The sequence below is a fragment of the Dermacentor andersoni genome, chromosome 10, assembly GCF_023375885.2.
Source record: "Dermacentor andersoni chromosome 10, qqDerAnde1_hic_scaffold, whole genome shotgun sequence".
Classification (NCBI taxonomy): domain Eukaryota; kingdom Metazoa; phylum Arthropoda; class Arachnida; order Ixodida; family Ixodidae; genus Dermacentor; species Dermacentor andersoni.
The window spans coordinates 93,979,461-94,002,549 of NC_092823.1; the positions used below are offsets into that span (position 1 = coordinate 93,979,461).

The 23,089-nt window shown below is 44.6% G+C and overlaps 1 protein-coding gene across 3 annotated transcripts in view; it reads left to right on the top strand.

Moving 5' to 3' along the window:
- Positions 1–89: 89 nt before the first annotated feature.
- The window catches only part of LOC126544383 (TBC1 domain family member 15-like), an 85,925-nt gene continuing 62,925 nt past the window's right edge, over positions 90–23,089 (top strand). For 2 of the 3 annotated variants that reach the window (XM_055062545.1, XM_055062546.1), the window contains exons 1-4: positions 90–173; positions 8,484–8,573; positions 10,184–10,346; positions 14,572–14,812. In XM_055062545.1, coding sequence (XP_054918520.1) covers positions 147–173; positions 8,484–8,573; positions 10,184–10,346; positions 14,572–14,812 — 521 coding nt within the window. In that variant the 5' untranslated portion in view covers positions 90–146. Of the gene's footprint in view, positions 174–8,483; positions 8,574–10,183; positions 10,347–14,571; positions 14,813–17,212; positions 17,989–23,089 lie in introns of all 3 variants that reach the window. The other variant, XM_050191694.2, reaches the window with a different exon arrangement.

Below are 23,089 nucleotides of genomic sequence, written 5' to 3' on the forward strand. Positions count from 1 at the left end.
ATATGCTAATAATTATTTTTATTTTTATGCTAGGTATTTAGTCTTTAGTTCTAATACGTTTACGAAAATTTCAAGCAAAGTTGGTTGACTCGCTTGTCACATGAAAAGCTCGCTAACGCCATCGTCAGCAGCAACGGACTTTAAAGATGGCGGACGGAGGGGGCGACAAGCAAGTAAGATAACTACTCTTTTTGACAATAACTGAACATTGTCGAGGGCAGAACGTTTCAACAATTGCTTTTAGAAGATCGCCAGATGCCGTTTGAACCGTGCCAACTGCTAGCGTATCCGCGGTTGGCTTAACTCGTTGTAGTTCATGACGAAGAACGAGGCACCTCCGCGAGAGAAGTTCGTTTGTTTGTTAAACTGTTTTGACGCCCTTATCGCAACACTCATAAACAGCGGCACAACTCCTGGCAAACAAAGCTTCGTTTTGCGCATAACTTGAAGCGACTCCTCGCCTGTCACGGCCGTGCGTGAAGTGTTTCGACTCTCGTGAAACCGTGTCGCTGATTCGTCAGCGCCTTGATGAGTTTTTACAACGGTGTTCTTACGAGTCCTCGAAGTACCTTTGCTGACGCCCGCCTATGCCTACATCGTGCAAACGTGCGCGAATCGGCGTTTTGTTTGTTTGGTTTTTGACTGAATGACACTTCGCCGTGTCTTGGCGCGACCTTATTATTGCGATGCTCGACTGACGCGGTCAGTAGAGCCCGTGCTTGGCGAGGAAAACATAACGACGGCTGACGCCGTGGGTTGCAAACACGATTCTTGGGCTTTCGGCCGCTTCAAGGCCGGACACTCTGTGTCATGTCTGTTTATGTTGTGTTTTTGAACGTTCGACTGCTTTTCGCGCTCCGATGGCTATCGGATAGCTGTAAGTGAGAGTTGTGTTGAGGGCCGTCGCCGTTGCGATATTAAACCAGTGCAGTGATATGCGTTTTGGGGAGCATAATTGGGACGTTCGCGTTTTTGAGAGGAAGCTCCTATCCGAATTATAGGAGCGGAGAAATCGTGTTGCTCGGCATCTGCTGAACCGGTTATGACAGGTTTGGTGCCTTAAAGAATAGTTTAGTGAAAAGTTTCGTTTTATATAATACAATATATTAGACAATTGGGAGCAGATCTTTAATCAGTCACTTTTTTAACAAAGACGGCTGTAAAAGGAAGCATGAAGTGTACAACTTCCTAACATAGCAACAATAATGATGGTGATAATAATTATTTAAAAACATCTATTTCAAAATTCTGGTTGTTGGACAATTTATTTTTTGGACAATTAAATTGGACATACTTAATACATGATACACAGCTCTGGACTTCAATAATACCTTTTGAATGCCAATGGGACATTTGAAAACTTTCAATAAATGCAGTTCCACTTCTGCTCAAGACTGGCTGGTCCTGTGTCTGGCTCGCTCCGGCAACAAGACAACATGCTAAAACAGTGTAGCTATTTCATGTTACGTCGTATGTTAAATATCACGTTTGTTTGCTTCAGGTTACGTAAGAAATGCACTTTACATAATTGTGACATCCACTTTTGGTGCAGAGTTAGAGCTATAAAAACAGTGCTTTCATAATTATAATTGCATTTTTTTTTTGCCAGCTTTCAGCAATTTTTTAAAACATTTGAGAGCCTAAATTATTATTCTGCCTCCAACAGGCAGTATGATTGAACGTCTGCTCTTAAATGTGACAAATCTCATTCTTCTCGGATCAGCAGGTGTCCATTCAGCACATTTCTCTGTTTCACATGTATTTGAATACGAAAATTGATTTTAGCACCAAGCGAAAGCCTCGTCTTAAGGGCTTATTGCACTCAAGTGACAAGCCTGAATGCTTCATTTCTTTCACTTTCTATTTCTTTACAAATTACTTTTTTTTTTCTGTGTTCAACCTTACATAGTTGTCCTCCCTCTAATTTAGTCATTCCAATATGTGGTATAATTTTTTTCATATCAGTGTTGCTGTTGCACATTGGCGGCCATTGTTAGATAAGCTTCAGGTTATCTTCTGTCTCCCCATATTACACGAAGCCCACAGGTGCTTCTGATATTCTGACAGAGTTGAATGATAAAAGAAAAATGTTCCTTGTTTCGGCAGGAACACCTACATTGCGTGCACAAACCTGCGATCTTATTGCATTGCAGACTGCAATGGTCAAATATTCTAGACTCGACACAGCATAGGCTGCTAGCTGTTTTATTGAATTTTGTTGACCTTGTTGCTTACCTGTCATGGTGGCACAGTGGCTGTGGTGTGTTGCTGTTTTGAGCGCAAGACAGTTAGTTCAATTTATGGCCCCTGCAGTTTCATTCTGTCAAGGCAGAATGTAGCATCGTAAGCTCACTTAAGTTTAGATGCATGTTAAAGAAACCCAGCTCGTTGAAATGAATGCGGAGCCCCCGCTGTTGCATTTATCGTAGCCTGTGTGTTGATTGGCATGTTAAGCCTCCTAATTTGACTTAGATTTTTCATTTCGACTCCTGTTGCTCCTGCAGATCAATGACAAAACCTGTTGGCACATTGGCTTACAGCAGTACAGGCATGAAATCTCAGGTTTTTAATTTTTTGCGTTAGAGGAAGGCCCTCAACATTGAAACCGTAAAGAAATTCTCTCAACTCTCGGAGTTCCCTAAACAATTTACTGTTCTACAACGCTGTCTTACAAAGCATTTTTGCCATCATCTTCAAGAGTCATGATGCAGAAGGTGGCCACACAGCAGCTTGAACATTGCGGTGTTTTGACACTTGCTCCAACTCGCTTGGTCATCTACCATGCTGCTAGCAACATTGGGCTGTGAAATGAGTAGTGGCAAGCAGACTTACGAGCGAGCTGGAACGAGTGCCAAAACTGTTGCTATGTTCTGCAAAAAGGAAAAAAACAACAACGTAATGCCAGCCTTTCTGTCCACAAGGTGTTTTTGTGTCATTACACTGGGAATCTCTAGTTTTAAGTGAAGCTGCTGTTTCTTCACAGAACTCTGCCTGTTAGCACTGTAGAGTAGCATTCTGTTGCCAAGTGGGAGGTCCAGGTTGGCAATATGCCGTCGGTGTGACATCATGGTTTTCAAATTATTTTCTCATTTTCGGGCACTTTTGCGGAGAAAAAGCTTTATAAGGTTGCCATTTTGTGTGTTTGGTTCATTCAGGATGCAGTCCAGTCCCTCTTTAATGATAAACTATCAACTAGATGCAAGTAGACAGTGTCAAAATCTACAATGGCGTGGCAAGTTGCCGTTGGAAGTTTGGGACGGCTTTGCCACCTGTCTTTCATTTTTGCCTCTTTTCTGGCTTAGCAAGCCTCCTCTGACAGTGAACAGTGGTCATTTTGCTTTTGCGGTAGTCATTTTCTAATTTGGCTTAACGTAGTATTCCTTGTTAGTATGCCTTTAATACTCGTTAGAACCTCATTATAATGGGGTCGCACCTGACATGAAAATATCTTCGTTATAATGTTCCTTATAAGTATACACGTGGAAATAGGAAAAGAAAAGAAATTGCAAATGTAAATTCAGGATGGATATTCACTTCATAAAATCCATGTTCGTTAAATTGAGATTTGACTGTATTGAAAACTGTTCCACTTTATTCTGTTTAGTTCCCACTGTTTCTCCTGCTTTCCTTCTAGAATTCCTTCTTGCTTTTTACTGAATCAAAGTTGTCGCCTGGCTGAAAAAAAGACAGGCAAACTCTTTGTAGGTAAATTTTTCTTTGTACAATATTTCTTTATAGGTAAATCATCTCGCCACTAAACAGGGATGATGCAAGGACAAACCTGCCCTTATCTGAGACTGGGTATCGCTGAAAGGCTTATCTGCTAGGCTGTTGTATAGGCTGTTGTACGCATCCTCTTTTTGTTTATTGCGATCATTTCTACGTCACTTGTACTACACAATTTTTTGGTTACTTTTTCTTTTTCACTTCTGGTCGTGACACATTCAAGCGTGGGTCTGATGCACATTCGCCGAGCACGCCGGAATACTGTGTGCGTTGCATATCTATCTGGGGGGTCACGGCTCGTGCGCTGATAAGATAAAACCAGATTGCTGGGCTTTGTGACAGAGGTTCTCACTTTAGGACGGTGCGTGTTCATGCTGCCACTGGCAAAAGAAAAAAAAGAAAGGATGGCCTTCTGTCTCACTCGTGAATGTTTTCAATGCTAGATTTGCTTTTTGTGGTCGTCTATGGCACTCACTGTGTTGCCCATTGTGGCTTGGAATATGTGGACACGTTTGGCCAGGGGGAGACTCAAGCGTCTGCCATCGTGTTCTCCCGACTCTGATCTGGTATGCCGAGGGGAATTGCTTTACTCTGTTTTCTAGTGGTAGCTGTTAATGGCTTCTTTTCAGTTCTCGATGTGACTCTAGGTCTGTCCCACAATCATGTTACAACACCTATGTACATTACATGCAACTTATGCATGTAATGTACCTGTGAGAGAACCTGTGCACAGGTTTTCAAAACACTCTTGCATAGCTCGCAGTAGTCATACAGCACAGTTAGTGAAGAAGATCTCCAGTGCAACAAGAATTTATCAGGGGATTATTATTATTATTGTTGCTGTGCTCCCCACATTGATTTCGACTAACAGAAAACATCTCGAGAACATGGACACAGTAAAGCTCAGTGTATTAGTGATGTGGTTTCTGTTATAATGTGTAGTTAATATTTACCTTTCTTTAGTAATTAAATTAACTTGTGGCTTTAAATCAGTATGCATGTCTAACATTCAGTAGAATTTAAATGCAACATTTTTCACTCTGATCGACTTGGCTCTTACTGAAGAAAAGCATTTGTGTATTGCACACGTAATTGGAACTTCAAAATAGGAATTGAATCTCCTGTTTAAGCCTCCTCCTCAAGAATGGCATATATCACTTAAGGCCGCATTGTCCCAGGACAGCATCATTACCCTATAATAAGTGTTTCTTTTTACAAATACACAGCGTGGTTTAGCCTGCTCCCAGTGTTATTGCTACACGTGCAGCACTCGCGTATTGGCATGCACGGGCACCTAGCATGCCCATGAAAGTGTGCCCTTTGAAATAAATGCTTCACTAGTAGCTGCCAGTCAGGAGGGTTGCATTTACACACTCTTCAGACACGGGACATTTGGGACGAAGCTCTTCAGTTGTGGTCATGTAAGTTCAAAGCCTGAGAACTGCAACACTGGGTGTTACGTCTTATTAAGAGGGTAATTGCATCGTAGGGAGAGGGCCACTAGATGAATTGCAGCAAAAACTTATAAACATGAAGAAGTTTGTTTGGTACATAAATGGGCTTCTGGGGATTGTAATTTGTGAAATAGCACCAAACAGCTCTTGGTAAACTCACGCCCATGTTTGCAATAAATGATGCATTCCACAATAACAAGAATTTATGCACGAGAACAGCAGTTTTCGTATGCTTTTAAAGCTTTGTATGCCTTTCAAAAGTGTTGTTTTTGTCATATAGCTATGGGGCCTGCCATAGTGGCCTTAGTCATCGTGGACTTTGGCTGCCAAGCATGAGGTCATAGGTTTAACAGCCGGTCGCATTTGGATTGAAGTGGAATGCAGAAATGCCTGGATGCCCAGATTTAAAGGCTAGCTACTATGAAATTTTGGACCATGTAAAAAAAACCCATTTCATATAGTCTAGATGTGGAGCAGCCTCTGAGTGCAATTTTATGTTTGAAATACTAGTGGAAGAGTCTCGAGAAGTTTGTAAAAATGGACGGTCTTTTATGCCGAAACTGTTAAAAATGCCGCCATTGCCACTCGCCTGAAGTGGCACCTGAATGAGGATGCACGTCTTCTCAGCATAGCCTGTGAGAATAGATGGTGCCCGTGGTGCTCTGAAAAATCTTGCAGGCGGCCTGCTTGGAATTACGTTGCATCTGCTAAAACCAGGGCCGTGTGCTGTCTGCTTTGGCGCTGTTTATAAGCTGGTAATAAGAAAATTGGAGCGTGACCAGCACTGCAGCTTTGCCGAGTTTGCTTGAGTAGTATAAGCTATGCATTTGTAACCAATGTAGACAAAGTGAAATTCAGTTGCAGTTGGCCTTGAAGTGCGCACTGAAGAATTACAGAAACTTTAATTAATCTGGCACCCTGCACTGTGATGTCCTTCTTAGCTCAAGGATGGGGTAATGTAATCATTCGACTCTACTTTCTTTTCTGTGTCTTAGTACACAACCAAGCAGTATTTCACCTCTGTTATCAAAACCAAAAATGAATATTTGACTTTTTGAAGTGTAATGATCGGTTCACTATGTGCAGCTATGTTCAGCTTCGCCGCAATGAAATTGTGTTATGCAGTGAAACATACTAAAATTGGGAAAGGGGCACTAACAAGGCCAAGTATGCTTTCTTTGTACATGTGTGCGCAGACTTCTCTGCTCACGGTATGAACACCGAGATGTAGATGTCTAATCAGAATACAAGCATTGGTCCGGCACTATTTTCTGTTTACACTTCCTCTATTCATTGGGGTAGTCTGCTTTTTTAATTTGTGCATTGTTTTCCTAATGTGTTCTTCTCACTAATTAAATCCCTATGTGCATAATGACCATTTCATCATGCTTTAAAATAAATTAAACTATTTGTATATTGCACATAGTTAACAAGTGCTACTGCACAAAACTTTTTTTTATCATTCTTCCACAGAACAAGTGGATAATTCCAACATGCGGTAGTTCTCGTGCATACGAGTTTGCAGCCACATGTCTGCACATCTATTTGATATTGGATGAGAAAATATTCATCCTAAATCACTATTCATCTCGAAATCGCTTCGAGCTCAAAATCCACTATTCGCATGCGCCTGGAAATGAGGTAAAGGCAAACTGCAGGTGCAGCGATTTTGCTATCATACAGTTTATTTTCTTCTTCATTGAGCGTTGCACCTAGGGGCCAATTGCAGCGATAACATTGACACGGAAGCATTTGAGCCCATGAAAAAAGCCAAAGACAGTAAGAAATGAAGCAGGTAATTACAAGGTACGGCTCCACATCTGTTAATGTGTCAGTGTTTACGAAGTCATATATAGCAAATAGCTTTCAGTGAGATGACAGTTACTTTTTAAAAGCAAAGCAATAAGCGTTACATGTTTATGAACAGTAATCTGCATCTTATGGCTGATCTTGTGGAACAAATGTGCAGTCTAAAAGGTGCATAATTCTTTTGCCTGCTTGTTAATATTGTCTGTGCACACATAGTTTTACAGTGCATACGTGCATGAGACTGGGCAATCAATGGGATGAGAGCTAATAGTTCTTAAATATAGAGCATAAAATGGTGGAAATGAATAGCAGATAATAAGTCTCTGGCAAATGTGTAGCTACTAAGTGCTGACACAAAGTGAGGTCATAGAAGGTGGAATGGGATCACGGAAGTAGGTTGGCAAGGCACATTTGGCATGCTCAGATACTTCTGACACTGAATAGCCAAAACAAGTGTTGCCCCAGGGTCATGTTTGCGAAAACTGCGGGGTTAGAGTTTCAAAGGAGGAAAAATATGCTCGACTACTCGGCTGCTGACAGCATTACATGTGACTGCATGCCTTTTGTTCATCCCCCCTTTCCCCTATTTTTTTTGTTTAGCTTACCTTGTGAATATTTCAAGTGAAAAATATGTGTCAGATCCATTGTGGCTATAACACTTTTGACGGGAGACAAGGTGTGTTAAGCCATTCTTCAATACAGGGAGCACCAAGCATAAGAAATATAGGAACTGCTGATGTAGTGGTTAACATATTGGTTAAGCTTTGTATGTTTCTTGGCAAGTTGCAAGCCGTATAACTCAGAAGTGAAATAGGAGAACATCAAAAAGCGAAAACGAAAAGAAATCACACAGATATACCTAATCTCATGTTCTAGCCATAATGCTGGCTTCTACCCACCACGATAGGTCAGTGGCTGTGGCATTAGACAGCTTTAGCTTAGCGTACGCAAATTATAGCGTATGCTATAAGTTAAGTGTAGCGTACGCTAAGCAGCGCACATTTTCGACAATTTTAGTTGGCCGGCGATATCTTCGGATCTCAGAGGCCATATGCCGTCATTGCGGCTATTTCCCGGCTGTAGCGATAGGTGGCACTGACATCTCGAATGTTTCTTTTGTTAGGCTTCAACTCGTTGGAAACGAGAAGCGATCACGACAAGTGAGCACGAGATTGCATGTGCTTCTGGTGACGTGCTGTTGGGAGACCAGCATCATGGTGCCCCATACAGCTGAAAGCAGTTGTTTCTCATCTCCAAGCTTCTCAGTTGCCTGAAGATTGAATTGCAAATGATATTGCTTACATGCGTCAAATAATTTATATGACCCTCTTTATTTTTTTTTTACTAAACGGACTCCACACAAGCTTCATAATACGCTTTGCTCAGAAATGAGAAAATATCCAAATCAATATTAATATTTGTATTCGGTACGATTAGGAAATTTCACCATTTGAATGCTACTAATTTTTGTGGTTCTTTTCTTTCCTGATGCAGTTAACCTACACCCAAGACAATGTGTCCGTACGCATGCTTAGTTCACGTGGCGAGGAGACGATATCCGGGAAGCTGGAAATCACAAAGGAGGTGAGTGCAGGCCCGGTGTGCATCGCATTGCTGGTGATTCAGAAGTGAAGAGTGTGCAAGAGTTTGGCTTGTGTTTTTCAGTAGGGGGTAATCCTGGACAAGTTGAGGGGTAATCCTGGACAAGTTAGGGGGTAATGCTGGACAAGTTGGTTCAGGTTAACTTTACAAGCAGTGCAAAGGGGATGTTGACATAGAGAAGAGAGGACACAGGGCGTGAGTTGAACTAACAGCTGACAGTTTATTGCACTGTGCAAAGGATAAATACAAAAAGCATAGGCCAAGCCATTGAGAACACTGATTTGGCAGTTGAGCTGTGTGACAGATGGAACCGAAATACAAAATTCGTGCTGCTTATTTGGGGAGCCTCAATGATTTCTTGTGCCTCCTGATCTCTGTGCCTTAGAACCACATGACCGACAATGCACTGACAGATGTGAGGAAGGTGCACTCTTTCAATTGCAGTGCTGCAGTTACCTTTTCTTCCTTGTTTTTTGCAATCGCACAGTACGAGTACAAACATTATAGATACATTGAACGGGTAATGAAGGCATTATATCTGTCAAATTTCTTCGGCGATGTGGAAAAGTGGCACACACGATTCATTTGGTAAACGTGCATGCATAAAAAATAATGTACAGACCTTCATTGCATACTTCAGAACCATTAAAGGCAATATACTAATTATGTTGTCTTTTAAGAGTGACCTGTGCTGTACACCCTGGTTTCACTGCTACAGCTGTTATTGCTTTCGGCTGTTGATGTGTTGGCATGTGCATCCATATGCCATGCGAAATAACTAGCTAGTTCATTACGCAACCTCCGTAGTTGCTTCAGTGACCTGCGTTGAGGTAGTTTAAGCATCTGTTCAGCACTTGTAACAGTTGGGGAGCACTAGCAGTAACAATAAAGAATTCTAGTGATAGCCAATTTTAGTGCTGTTCACCACTAAGCCTAGCATTACCATTCACCCCTGCACGCAGCAGGGACTCGCAACCTCGCATACAAGATTTCTCTCTCCTGGGGCTTTTTGGAACTCCTCTGTTTTACCCCACCTATGACGTAATAGACCACCAGGCCACAGACACAAGCCATTGGGTGGTTGTTCATTTAGAAATTACTCCCTTAGGGAAGCTTGTGCTCCTGCTTACCTTTAGAATGGCAGTGTTCTAAACAAACATGGAAGAGTTGATTGGGCTAATCATCTTGCCAGCGCTTCATTGTTGCTCTGCGGCACCTTTGTCAGATGCCAATCTTGAAGAATTGCTACAAGATCCTGCAAAAAGAAAAAAGAATCCATAAAGGCTTAATAGGCAGGGTGTTTCTGTCAGCGCTGCCCCAGCCGACAAGAAACATTCAGTTGAGAGGTAATGGGGAAATTAAACATTGCATTCTATACATCTTTGTTACTATTAGGTCCATTTCAAAAAATTTTTGTGGGATCATATTCATTCAAAGGCATCATACTCATTACAGCATGTTCTTCAGGTTTGAAATACACTGCAGGGTCCCTTTAAGTGAGATTGTGGAATGCTTGTGGAAGACAGGAAATAGCACTTGGCCTAATCTCGTCCATTGTCCTGGCCCTCTTTTGTTTCGGCTTGGCTATTCAGAAGCACGGACATGTCGTGACATGGCTGGCATACCCGCCGCCTTCGGCGGCCAAGGAGCAGCCGCAGCGCTACGACGAGGACTCCGCCGGTGTTTGGGAGGACCTGACAGCTGACAGCACTGTTGCGTACCATGTGGGGGGCAAAGACAATTGCCAGTCACGCGGTAGGTTTATTGGTTTGTGCGTGGCATAGTTTTCTGCCGTCACTGTTGGCCTCAACTGAAATCGTTAAATCAGGCCGCATTTTCAAACCGTGAAGTGGTTCTCAGTCTATTCCTAAAGAAGAACTGGACCATATTTTTGGAGTTGTAGAAACTTTGCGGCATGCTTTTCGCACATACTGTATTTGCATGTAGATAATGTGACAAGGAATAAAATGTGAGGGGCAATGTTTGATCTCTTGAAAAAAAGAAGAAAAGTGTTAATACGATCCCATTTCACATGATTTCCCGATGACAACGTTTGCGAGCGAGAACACAAGAAATGACCTAACACAGTTACGCTTCTTCTTTTACCGGTTGATACTTTCCTGAAAAACTTAGTCTTTTGGCACCATCGGTCCATATATTATAAAACTCCGATCATATGATATCATATGATCATATGAGATCATATGATACAATCTAGATACCATGTGAACAAGAAAATACACGAGGCATGTACAATCGAGTGGCAAGTGCACGCCATGCAGCTTCCTCAAGTGCTCTTCCCCCAGTGTTGCAGGAAAATGCCAGCACGCACTTGAGTTTCCCCTTCCGGTACCAACAGATAGACCGGACGCATCACATGCCTCCTGTCGGAATTAATGAGGAGTGCGACGAGAAGATACTGCGCCCAGCCAGACGCTCGTCACGTCCGCCTTAAAAGGCTGGATCCCGATATGCAATTTCCTGTTCTGCATGGAATTCCACCCCCTCATACATGCTTGATACGCAGACTGCGGTAAGGCGTCGCCTTCATGCGCAAATACTTGCACGTCATTGGATGGACAGACTCCCCGGACTGTTCAGTGTGTGGCATTGTAGAGACTATAGAACATGTGCTCGTGGTGTGCCCTGAGTATGCGCGCGAAAGACTGACAATGGCAGCTACCTTGAGACATTTACACAGTAGACCGCTGTCGGAGGACCTCTTGATAGGCGCATGGCCACGGAGTTGGCAGACGATAGAGACAATGCGTGCTCTTTCACGTTTCTCAGGCAACAGTGGCCTGGACTCACGCTTGTGATAACACTTATGCAATGTGTCCTTCACCTCGTTCCTCCCATTATCATCCCCCATTGTGACCCTTTTTCTTCCCCTCTTCCCCTTACGTAGAGTAGCAGGCCAGATGCTCCATTTTCCGGCCGACCTCTCCACATTTTTCAATCATTAAACTACTTCTCTTTTTCTTCTCGCGAGTCATCGTATTCACAGCTATGAGAGAAACGTCTTTACCTGTCTGTCGAGGACCTGGGGTGTTCACTGGCTGCTCGGGCACCATTTTGACCAAGAGGTTCGATCCCATGTAAAGGGCTGCACCTCGTCAGAATTGTGAAAAAAAAAAAGAAGAAAAGTGTGGCCCTTACGCGAGTCTGTATGGTAATTCGAAATTCCTGTTTGTTGGAACAGGTGCTCTATGGTCTGGTCACAGTTTTATGTACTTCAATGTGCCTAAACACCCTGTAATCCAAGCGCATAAGCATTTACAACAGTTTAATTGAATATACCACTCTGCTGACCATGCCCTCAACAGCACGCCAACTCGCGTGGTGTCGTGTACGACCTCAGCGTCGTCTGGAGCTTTAATCTCCCATTGCAAGTACCATATTTTGGGGCATACAACCCGTGTAAAAAAAAATTGTTAAAATGAACAGTAGAGTCGGGGTGGGGGTTATATGCGAATTTTGCCTTGAGGTGTGGCTTCACAGCAGCGAAAAGTTTGCCTAGAAGTGTGGCTTCGCGGCAGCACGCACTGCTTTGCCGTGAAGCCACACTTTCAGAACTTGCCGCTCGTGCTCACTTAGTGCACATGCGCTGCTTAACAGGGCACTGCACGCAAGTTCTCCATTCAGTGAGCTTTTGATTTGAAATTCTTAAAGTTTTAGTTATCTAAACTTGACTGTATTACGATGATAATGCAAGGTGATACGGAAAAGATTGTGGAAATCTTGCATAAAAGTGGATGCCCGCAGGGTGCTTTAATCATTGTGACTGCACGCTGCCGTCACAAAATACAGTGATGTTTACTCGTCACAGCTGATGTCTTTCCCATTGTCCTTTCCATTGTGAACAAGTACGGCGTCGTCCACCATGCCGCCAAGGTTATTGGACAGGCAGCACTTCAGAAGTGCCTGCAGCACAATTGGACACAGCTAAGCTGTGTTCCATTGTGCGCGTTCAAACGCTGCTCTGTGTGTGGAAGCGATTGTGGTGGTAGCCTAGTGGTTGAGCTCTCTGCAGTTCCAAACAGCATAAAAAAATTAAGAAAATGAAATTGTGTTATAGTCGTGTCAGCAACCCAAATATATCGCAAGGTGCATTCTGAGATCGGAAATAAAAAAAAAAAAGAAACAAGAAACTCGCATTATAGTCATACAAGTACAGTAAAAGAATGGCACTACGAAGCTTGGGTAACAATATATTTTAATAAAATAGTAAAGTTGCTTTTCAAATGGCCTACTTTTTGTGGTCAACATTATAATGGCAATATTAAGCAGAGCAAGATTTGCTGATGTCGTGTAGCGGTCTCGTTAGGTATGGTAATGTTGGCCATAAAAATAGTGCTGCGTGCAGGTATTCTTGAGCTGTGAAACATTGCAGGAACATAGCGAGCCAGTGCGTAACGATATTATGGTGCATTCACCTCCCACTTTGTAGAACAGTGTATTGTGCGAAATCATTTATGGTGCTTCAGTCATGGCGAAGATATTGCAGCGAAGACGTTGAGGGAAATTTTGCAATGGTTCTTGTGCAGCAGTGGCAAAAGCCAGTGCAAGCAGTTAGAGGCAAGCGGCGGCATGGTCAGAATCATTTGTTAATCAAAGAAAAGGCAGCAACACAGCCTGCATTGAAGCCCAAAGAAGAAGTGGCCGTGCGACGAGGGTGTCAATGAGAATCTGCAGCCAGATGCCGGCGTTAGTGATGAGCCACATTTAAGAACAGCCATTTGCCGCAGCCCTGTATGGCCGTCGGAACGTGCAGCCAGACGCCGGTTTCAGTAGAGCCAGCACACCGTGCGGGAACATGTGTCAGATATAAAGGGGAATGTAGAAGTATAGGTGACTTCCATTAATTAGATCATGATGGGACTGATGAAATTGATCCAATTATCCGGTGCGTCGAAATAAGCAAGATGAAAGAAAAGAAATGCCACAACATACTGCTGATTCATTTGGCAGTGTTTGCCCAATTCTGACACGCCCCAAAATTAAATTTTAACATATAAATGACTCTAAAGCTCCTAAACAAAGTAGAAACCTAATGTCCAACTGAATTTTTAGCAAGAAGAATGGGCAAGGGACCAATGGCGGTAGATTTCCCGAAAGTCACCCTTGCTGTGCGATTTTTTAAAGTCGGCTTTTTCGGAATACAGCTGTGTTGTGCGGTAAACCATGCAAATTTTGCTAGCATCGTTTTGGTTTCGTATCCTATTATAGTGCTCAGGCAATATACGGCCCAATTTTCTTGGAAAAAGAAGGCACGCATTACATTTGGGTAAATACCGTAATCATACATTGTGAGCCACCATTATTGCTTAATATCTTCCTAAGGCATGCTAAAAATGGACGTTTTTGACGGGACATGATGTGTGTTAACGAAGTCACTTTTTCCTGGGCTCCACTGAGACATGCTGCCACTAAGGTGGTTCGCTATTAGAGTCGCCATGGGGGTTAGGTGCATGCATACACACTGGTCAAGTTCAAATTATTCTGCGAAAGCCAATTTTAGGATAAATATGACAACAGTTCGGGCGCATAGAAATGCACTAACGGCAGCCGGACTTTCATTTGGAATGGAATGAAACCGTAAAATCTAATTAACCAGTCTAATTAATGGAGGACTATTGTGTTAAGCTCGGATATATAGTGAAGCACTTGAGAAAGCTCAGGTTTAGCAAAGGAATGGCACCGGAATAGTGGAGCACTTGCACACTCAAAGCAGACTTTAGGACTTCCGGAGGGTGTGAGAACTCCCTTGTACAGCTTCGCTGTCTGTTATGTATGAGTTGTTCGGATCAAAGTACATCTGCAACTTTCCAAAGACTTAGTGTCTTTGGAAAGTTGCAGGTGTTGTTTTTTCGCATCTCACACAAAAAAAGAACGGCAAGCTAAAGATGTGTCAATAGAAGTAGAAGAGAGAAACATCCGGTAGTGTCCAAAGGGTTAATCGACGAACCTCTCATTTCAGACTCTGTGAAGATCAAGAAGGAGAACGGGACCTCCGCAGGTGACTCGCCCTCGCCTGGGCCGCACACCACCGTGTCGTTCGAGGTGACCGACCTCACCTCGTACCGGTGCCGCCAGGTCGCCGACACGCACGAGCTCACGCTGAACCTGAGCGACGGCACGCGCCTCCCCACCTTCATTTTCATCGAGCGTCGTTACGAGCACTTCATCCGTGCCCTGCACGAACACATCTCCTTCAAAAGGTGAGCCAAGTGTTGCCGTCTGTCAAAACGACGAATGCTGCTTTTTCTTAGCTGTCTGCACGCTTTATGTTAGCGAGAGCTAGGGGGCGCAAGGGTTCGTTTGGTTCACCACCGCGGACCAGAGGTGCTTGGCCGTTGAACTTGGCTTCACTTTCACTCTCATCTTGCTCATGGCAAATCAGTTCTGTGGAATCTCGCAAGGTTGAGGAAGGCTTGTGAAAGGCAAGAGTTGTCATCTGCCTGACTATGCACAAAGCTAGAAAAGTAACCCATGAGTAACCTACTTCGCGGAAAGAAAGCGTTGCAGTTGACGAAAAATTTGTCCTGGTTTGATTGCCGGCACCTTTCCGGGGCGACCACTCCGTCATCTGAGCTAACCTGAAGGCTAGCAAGTTGCACTGCGAGGTTGAATTAACCGATAACGTGAAGCACAAAGATGTTGAATATGGCAAATGGGTTCTGCGGAAGCCTGCAATATAGACGATGGTTCACAAAAGGGAAAAATTGTCCCCTCACCCGACTGTAGCATGAAGGTGCAAAGGTAACCCATTGGGATTTCTGCAATGGCTTTCCTTTTAGCTTTTTGTTATGTTCACGTACTTGACGATTTTCCTTTTCGCATATCCTGTCCAGCACCATCTGAACAATGTGAGGTGGGCTTATTGGTTGGTTGCCGAGAAATAAAGGGATGAAATTTTTGTTCCTAAAAGGCAGGAATATTCAGATGGTCCTGAAGAGAGCAATTCTTCCACAAATTAGGGTAAGTTGTAAATGCCGAAGTGAGCCAGGGGCCTGCCTACGCTATCTCCCAAATGTTTAAAAACTATAATGCTTATTGCGCTTATTGCAGTGTACCGATAAGCAGGGTCTGCATTGGCCATACATACTTCATTAGTCACCATCACGAGGCACTGCAAAAAATGAAGACGTCTCATAACTGACAAGGCAGGCGGAGGTTGTTGCAGGTTTTTTTGTTTTCCAAGCAAACAATGTTCACAGTGCTTTGTGATAGAAAAGCTTGATGCTTACACTGTTGCAGTGCCCTGGAATTATTATTGGGGCCTGCCCATCGTTTATTCGTGTCAAGAGGTTTATGCCTCGGTCAAAGCTGAGCTCACTAATTTGCCTAGATGGGATCGCTGCTTTGCAGAACGGTCCAACAACCCTCGTGTTTGAGGTTTGAACTAATTACGACCCACAGTGCTTAAAGGTTCTTGACTCTCATTACTGTGCCACTCATAGCCGTGTGTTTGCTTGCATTGTGACAACACTTGTTGCATTATCGAATATTTAAGCATGTCGCCGGCGTACTTGAGTGTGTTTGTGTGACTGTTTGTCTAGAGTGCAGTACCCAGGTAAAGAAATTGAAGCTAGTGGTTTGTATCAAGGGGGTGTTGGTAATGTGTGAGTGGTAAGTTCCAGTTTAGGGGGTGAAACTGCTGTGCAAGTTGGTGAGTCATGAGAAAGGCTGTTGAGGTGGAGTAGGGTTACTACATGTTCATCCTTTCAATATTTTCGTCACTGCAAGGTGTCTTTAGCATAGCATTACTGTTATACCATTACCGGGTAATGGTGACAGTAGAATGGTAACGCTGTGCAAAAATACTCGTAATCATTACGAAAAGGTACTAAGTGGCTTTGCTATAGCTTGGTCCTCTTCCTCCTTTCCTATAAAAAGTGTATTTCGCTGGCAATGACTTTTGGAATTTTTCTTCAGAAGGTTGCATGTTGCGAGAAAACTTGGCATGTGAGATTTTGTCTTGCATGCTGCATTATGGAGCAGTGCCTAAACATTACCAGGGGGCAGTGCCGCCAGGGCGCTGCGATGTGGCATGGGCATGAACAAGGCATGAAAAGTACAGATTGGGAGCATTTTGCTCGGAGTAGTTTGTCGTGTCTTTCGGTGAATGGTTGCACATGGGAACCCCTCGTGGTAATGGGAATGCAAGCAAACCTGGAATGAGTGTGGCACATTATCATTGTATGTTGTCCTAGCCGTTCAGCGTGTAGTGAAGTTACCTTTGCTGCTCCGTAGCAGGTGAATGTTTCAGTCAGACAAACAGCCAACTTAGTTGCATTGGCCTCCATCTGGCATTGCCAGTGAAGCTAAGAGAGAGAAAAACAATTTGGAGACTTTTTTTTTTACCAAGATGCACGTCGTCTGCTTCTCTTTAACCATTGACGTGACGGTGCATCTCTAAACGACTTCGTCTAACTTCTGCTTCTATGCTGTACTCTCCTTTTTTTCCTCCCGACGAGCATTGCTTGACTGCACTGGTGCCGTTCCGCCCCGTTTTTTGCGGCCGCCAAAGCGATTCGACCGCTAGCAGTTCGAGAGACAGACAGTAATTCCTCGCTTTCGCCGTCTGCTGCGGACCTTTTCCTTCCCGGGCCTTCAAGGAGCGACCCGGCAGACCCGTACTCCCTCGTCCACGCGACTCCACGCCAGGACATGAGTCCAGCCACAGAGCAAGCGGTCGAAAATGCTGCAAGCCATTCCGCGAGCCAACCTACGAACAATTCTGCGAGCCATTCCAGCAGTACTGCCGACGACAGCACCCCTGCCGCAAGGCCTATTTTGGCGAAGCCTCCGCATGCCATTCAGCTTTTCGTATCGCGGGCCCCCAACGTCATTGTTCAAAGCCAGCCGGATGGCCAGACACGGCTAGTGCCTCAGCAAGCCATGCGGCTTCTCCTGAGCCAGGGAAGCCATCCCCCGATCAACGGCCAGCAGTCGCAAGTCCCGCCACACCCCGTACGATTCGTGGTGCAGCAGACGCCACCACCTCCGCCGTCCCCTCAGCCGCCTCCGGCGGTGCCCTCGTTCCCCAGTGGCTTGGTCATAACTGACGTGCGGAGCCAAGCCCCCGGTCAATCCGGAAGCCCGCATCCCAGGCCCATCCATGCTGTCCGCAGGAGGGGCCCGCACTGGCCTACGGAGGAGAAGATGGAACTGCTGTCCTTGCTGAAGAAGCGCAGGATGCTGATCAACCCTCGGCTGGCAGAAGGCATGAGCAAGAAGGACAAGCTCGATGGGTGGAAGGAGGTGACGGACATTCTGAACAGCCACCACCCGGGCGGCCGCTGTGTCGCCGAAGTGAAGAAGCAGTGGCAAAACCTGTTCCTCAAGGCCAAGAGGGAGCGGCGGGAACTTTTGAGCGATGGCTCAAAGAACGGTGAGTGAGCTGCCTCTGTGGGCTTCTTTTTTTACTTTGTTTTGCTCGTGTCTTGATTGGCTTTTGCTTATGTTGCACCTTGCATTTGTTTCACTGCAAAAAATGTCCCCTTGAGCAATACGAACGAAAACACCCTAATTTGCCTTCAGGAGGCTTTAGTTGTTGGATGCGCATGTCTCGCATAAAGGTGTTCCTTGTGACTGGATATGTAGAGTGGGAACACTACATTTTGCATATTAACATAAGAGATTCAAACCTCCGCATCACATGTAAACGTTGCTTAAGAACAAATTATACATTCTCTTTCGTATTGCTCGTGACTGTATGTAGATAGCCGCGGCGATTGACAGGGCTCACTTGAAGAGATGGTTCCAGACGCTCATCAGTAATACCTTAAGCAACTTTTGGTGTAACAGTACGATGTTGATTTCTGTATTAAATGTCTACTTAACAGTGAGTAATGCGACCCATTGTTTACTGGTAAAGGTTCTTTTTCACGTCTTTCTTTCTTTTCTTACTTTGCACTGGGATAATGTGAAACAGCATGCCGAACTTGAGGTCGGGCTGCCCTTTCTCGCTTCCTTTGAAGTCTTCTCTTTCTGAAGAAATTTGAGGCCTCTGTTCTGGTCCACCGGGGCTACCTTGTGTTGGTGGTGGAGTCCCGAAGTACTTAAGATTGCTCCTTGCGAGCCTAGTTGGTTCATATCTGTTGAAGAGATTAACATATGTGAAGTGAAGACGGGATTAGAAACACGTAGACTGCATGAATGTTTGTCCCTCTGCGTGCTTCTAACCCTGTCTTTGTCTTCACTTTGCACTCATTAATCTTTCCAGAAGCGCTTGTGCCCTGAAGTGTCGGCGTATACTAGAGGTCCTGAAGTCAAAATTAGCCTAAATGAGTGCACCCATCATGCCTGTATGAAGGATGGATAGGGGGCACTTGGCTTCTCATGGCTGCACTTGTGCATAACACAAAGGCCTTGCTATTCGAGGCCTGAGCTGGTTGCCTAAGGACAGACATACTGGAGCAAATATTCACAACAAGATGAGGTATGTGTCTGCTGCAGCAAAAAAAAAAAAAAAAAAGGCCACTCAGCGCATCCTAATGTAATGTGAAGGCATTCACCCAGCGAGACCAGTAGATAACCTACACCTACCAGAAGCGCTGGTATGTGAGAGTGGACGGAAAGATCGACCATCCAGCAGTCGAGATAAGCAAGAGACATTTATAGTATTGGCGGAAAAAAAAAAAAAAATCAGAGAAGAGATTGGTAGGATCTGATCTGTTACAGGCATAGGCAAGGAACACAAGGTAGATATATAAACTTTAAGGAATAGAAAAAAAGATAAAGGATATGCAGACGAAGTATGAGACTGAAAAGCATGTATAGATTACCTGATTGGCTCAAGCAAGCTAGGTGGCTATTTGTGATTGCTCTGTTTCGAAGGGGATGCCAAAAGAAATCATCATGAGACATCCCAGCCTTGTTGCCTTGGGATGTTAAAACCACCACGTAATTGAATCAAAATTTAGACGAAGGTTAAGCACTGCCGAGCCTTGATGACAAGGCTTCAAAGTAGCAGGCTGTTTCTGCTGTGAGCTTAAGTGACTATAGTGTTGGACAGACAGTGTCGTCATAGTTACTGTGCATAACAGATGCTTGACATCATTGACACAAGTATGAAGGGTGCATGGGTCGAAACAGGCACAAATTGTGGTGCGATTGTTGCAGAAGGTGCAGGTTATAAGTGTGCCAGCTTTAATTTGCGAGGAGGCCTACACTGCTGCCGTTATTCAACAGAACTGCCGTACATGGTGAGCCTAGTGTCATGCACGAGATTTCACATTGAAAGCATGCAGCCTTCAATGGAGCTTGCAAGATTTCTTCAGTTAAGTTGAAATGGAATGGCTGCTAACGTGAGCTGTCTCGTCAAGGGGAACGGGAGTCAATTCATGGAGCCAGTTCGTGGGGCCATTCAGGCTGATGTGGAAGCTGCATGAAAATTCTAACTAAAGCCTAAAGGGCTCTTCACCAAGTTTTGGCATTTCAAAGAGACAAGCTTGGTGTGTAGATTACTCACTAGCAATTGTGTTTGCAAAGTGTCAAAGCACCCGATGGCGCTAAAAAAGTCAAATGTTGAAAGGAAAGCCTACCAAGAGAGCCCCTGGTTTCGGATAATCAAGGTGACATGCACAAGCGCCTCTATCTAAAATGCACTGCCTGCAACATCGCCGATTATGGTGCGTAGCTTCAGTAAATACTTTGCAGGACGTGAAAGACCACCACTGAAAAGTGACATGGTCCCTTCTCTTTGGAGGTGTTGCTCTGTCATGGGAGAAAGGCAGGGAAGGGATGTCACTTGTGGATGGTAGTTGAAGCAAAGGGAAAGGGTGTCTATATTGACAGGAAAGTTCACCACCTTGCAACTTGTGATACAACATTTCGATTATGGTTATCTCCTTTAATAATGAAATAATTTGGAAAATTTTTGCAGTAATATGCTTGCTAGACTTCACTGTAGAAGTTCCAGTATATAACAGTAATTTGAAATAGCGTCTGGTGAGGGGCTCTCTAAGGATGCGACTCGGTTGCCTTTGTGCTTTACTTAACAGAGAGCCTTGGCTTTTGTTCGTGAACTTTGGCAGCGCCCAACTACACAATGGATGAATAAACAATTGTATGCACGAGGGCTGATTTCCAAGTAAACTTACAGTACATGTTCGTACATACAGTAGAAGCAGACCTTAAATATAGTAAATTTTCCCGTGAAACAAATTAAAGAGAAAAATGATAAGCTAAATTTTGCAGGCCCATACATGCATTACCAATGTGCGCAGCATTGTAGAAAAGTGTCATAGGGAGAATTAAGACTGTAGTGTAGTTGTTCCTTATGCTCAATAGTACCCCTTGCACAATACACGTAAGCACTTCGTAAGTTGCATTGCTTTGCACGTAGGTGCAGTGACACTGAAATACCTTTGATTTGTCTGTTTTGCCACTTCAGCATCTGGAGCAAAAGGCTGGATACTATGGGAGTCGCAAAATGTGTCAAATGTTCTTGCACTATGCAGGTTCAGGTGTCTTTTGTGCCACCGGCAGTGTCTGGGCATTTGCGCCTGGTTGTTATGCATTTTATGCCATCTTCACAGGCACCAGATTAACCCAGCATATTCATGACATTGTAACACACTGGTGCGTCATGTGTATCTCTGTGGTAGCAATTGCACAGTGTCTCTCCTGTATTATCGTGTGAGCTATGTCTTAGAAGAGACTTAATACAGGGGAGAATAATAAGTGCCACCAAAAGTAAAACATCACTGTCGCAACAGCAGTAGCTGTTGCTCCACTTAGTTCTTGCAATGACTGTTTCTTACAGCTTATGCACTGTGGAGCCTTTGTGGCTTCAGCATTCAACGGTCGAGCATGAGCTCAAAGGTTCGTTTTCTGACCAGAGCGGCCACATTCCAAGGTAGGGCAGCACACAAATAGCATTTGTGTACCTGGCTTTTGGCGCACATTGAAGAATTTCAGCTCATCAGAATTAATGGTGGCCAATGAATCAAAATCTTGGCAGCTTCACGCTGCCTAAATGTGTCGCATCACGGGCAGGGGATCATGCATCTCCTCCTCTACCTCGGCCGTGGCTCCACATAGCCATCTGCACACAGTATCTTGGAGGTGCAATCAACAATAATTTTTCAGACTTGGGGACTGTGAAAACGTCTGAAAAATCTGGCAGTCGGAAAAAAACAAATGCATGCCTTTGACCGTCCTCAAGGGCTCAAATCGCCAAAGCCATGTCTGAAATAGCTCTGAAGGACTGCCAGAGAAAAAGGGAGAAGTGTCTTTATTTGCATTCGTCAAATAGATGACGGGGTAGAGGCTTCGGCCTAAACCCACACTCATCCTCCCTAACCGTTGGCCGGGATCCCTTGGGACGCGGCGGCAGTCAGGGCGAGACCGATGACCTGTCGTTGAGCATTTTCTTCTTCGTTGAGTAGCGACTCCCAGGATTCTCTACATCTATCTGGCTCATCAAAGCTAGGACAGGACCAAACCATGTGGACTAAATCCGCTATACCATCACAATGCCTACACTGAGGGATGCTATTTGCTCAACAGATCTGGGTTCGTAAATACCCCCATTTGCAGCTTCCTCCACATAACTTCCTTGCTTTTAGTAACGTTCTTATCCGCTGTCGGGTAAGTCTTACGCCCCAGCTTATAATGGTTGAGAATTTCCTGAAAAGTGTTCAGTTCGTCACCAGTCTGTAGGGGTTCCTCACTTGGGGGGGTTGTTGAGACAGCGCTGGGATCCCGGAAAGTGAGACCTCGGGCTAGCGTATGTGCCTTCTCGTTCCCTCGCAAGCCCTGATGAGCCGGTGTCCAGATTAGCGAAACCTGCTCCGCCGGGGGCTGCCCGACGGTTAATATGTGTACAGCTTCAGCCGAGATCCTGCCCGCATCAAAATTTCTGATTGCAGATTTCGAATCACTAACAATAACTCTCACATTCTTTTGAGGCAGAGCCAACGCAATGGCGACTTCTTCCGCCTCTGTTGCTCCTAAATGTCCCACGCTGAGGCAGGGCCTCCGTTTTTGTGTATAATTACGGCTGCATCCGTGTATATCACATCCTGCCTGCCTTCCACTCTTTTCTGCAGCGCCTCAGCTCTGTCCCTTCATCTGCTCGCGTGATGCACCGGGTCCATATTCTTGGGCAACGGGAGTATTCTCAGCCTGTCCCTGACTCGCGGTGGTACTTTGCCTGTCTGCTTGGAACATGCCTGAATCTTGAACACCAGCCGCTCCAGGATCCTTCTACCAGCCCGATTACGCAGCAGTCTCTGATAGTGCGATACTGCCACCGCTTCAATGAGCTCGTCTAAGGTGTTGGACACCCGTAAACTTAAGATTCTGTTCGTTGATGTGTTCGGGGGAAGACCGAGACATATCTTGATCCCCTTCCTAATAATGATATCGACCTTGTCTTTCTCTGCTTTGGTGAATTCGAGGCAAGGGGGTACATATACGACCCTGCTAATTACGGAAGATTGCAGTTACCTCAGGAGGTTCGCCTCCGTCATACCGGCGTGTTC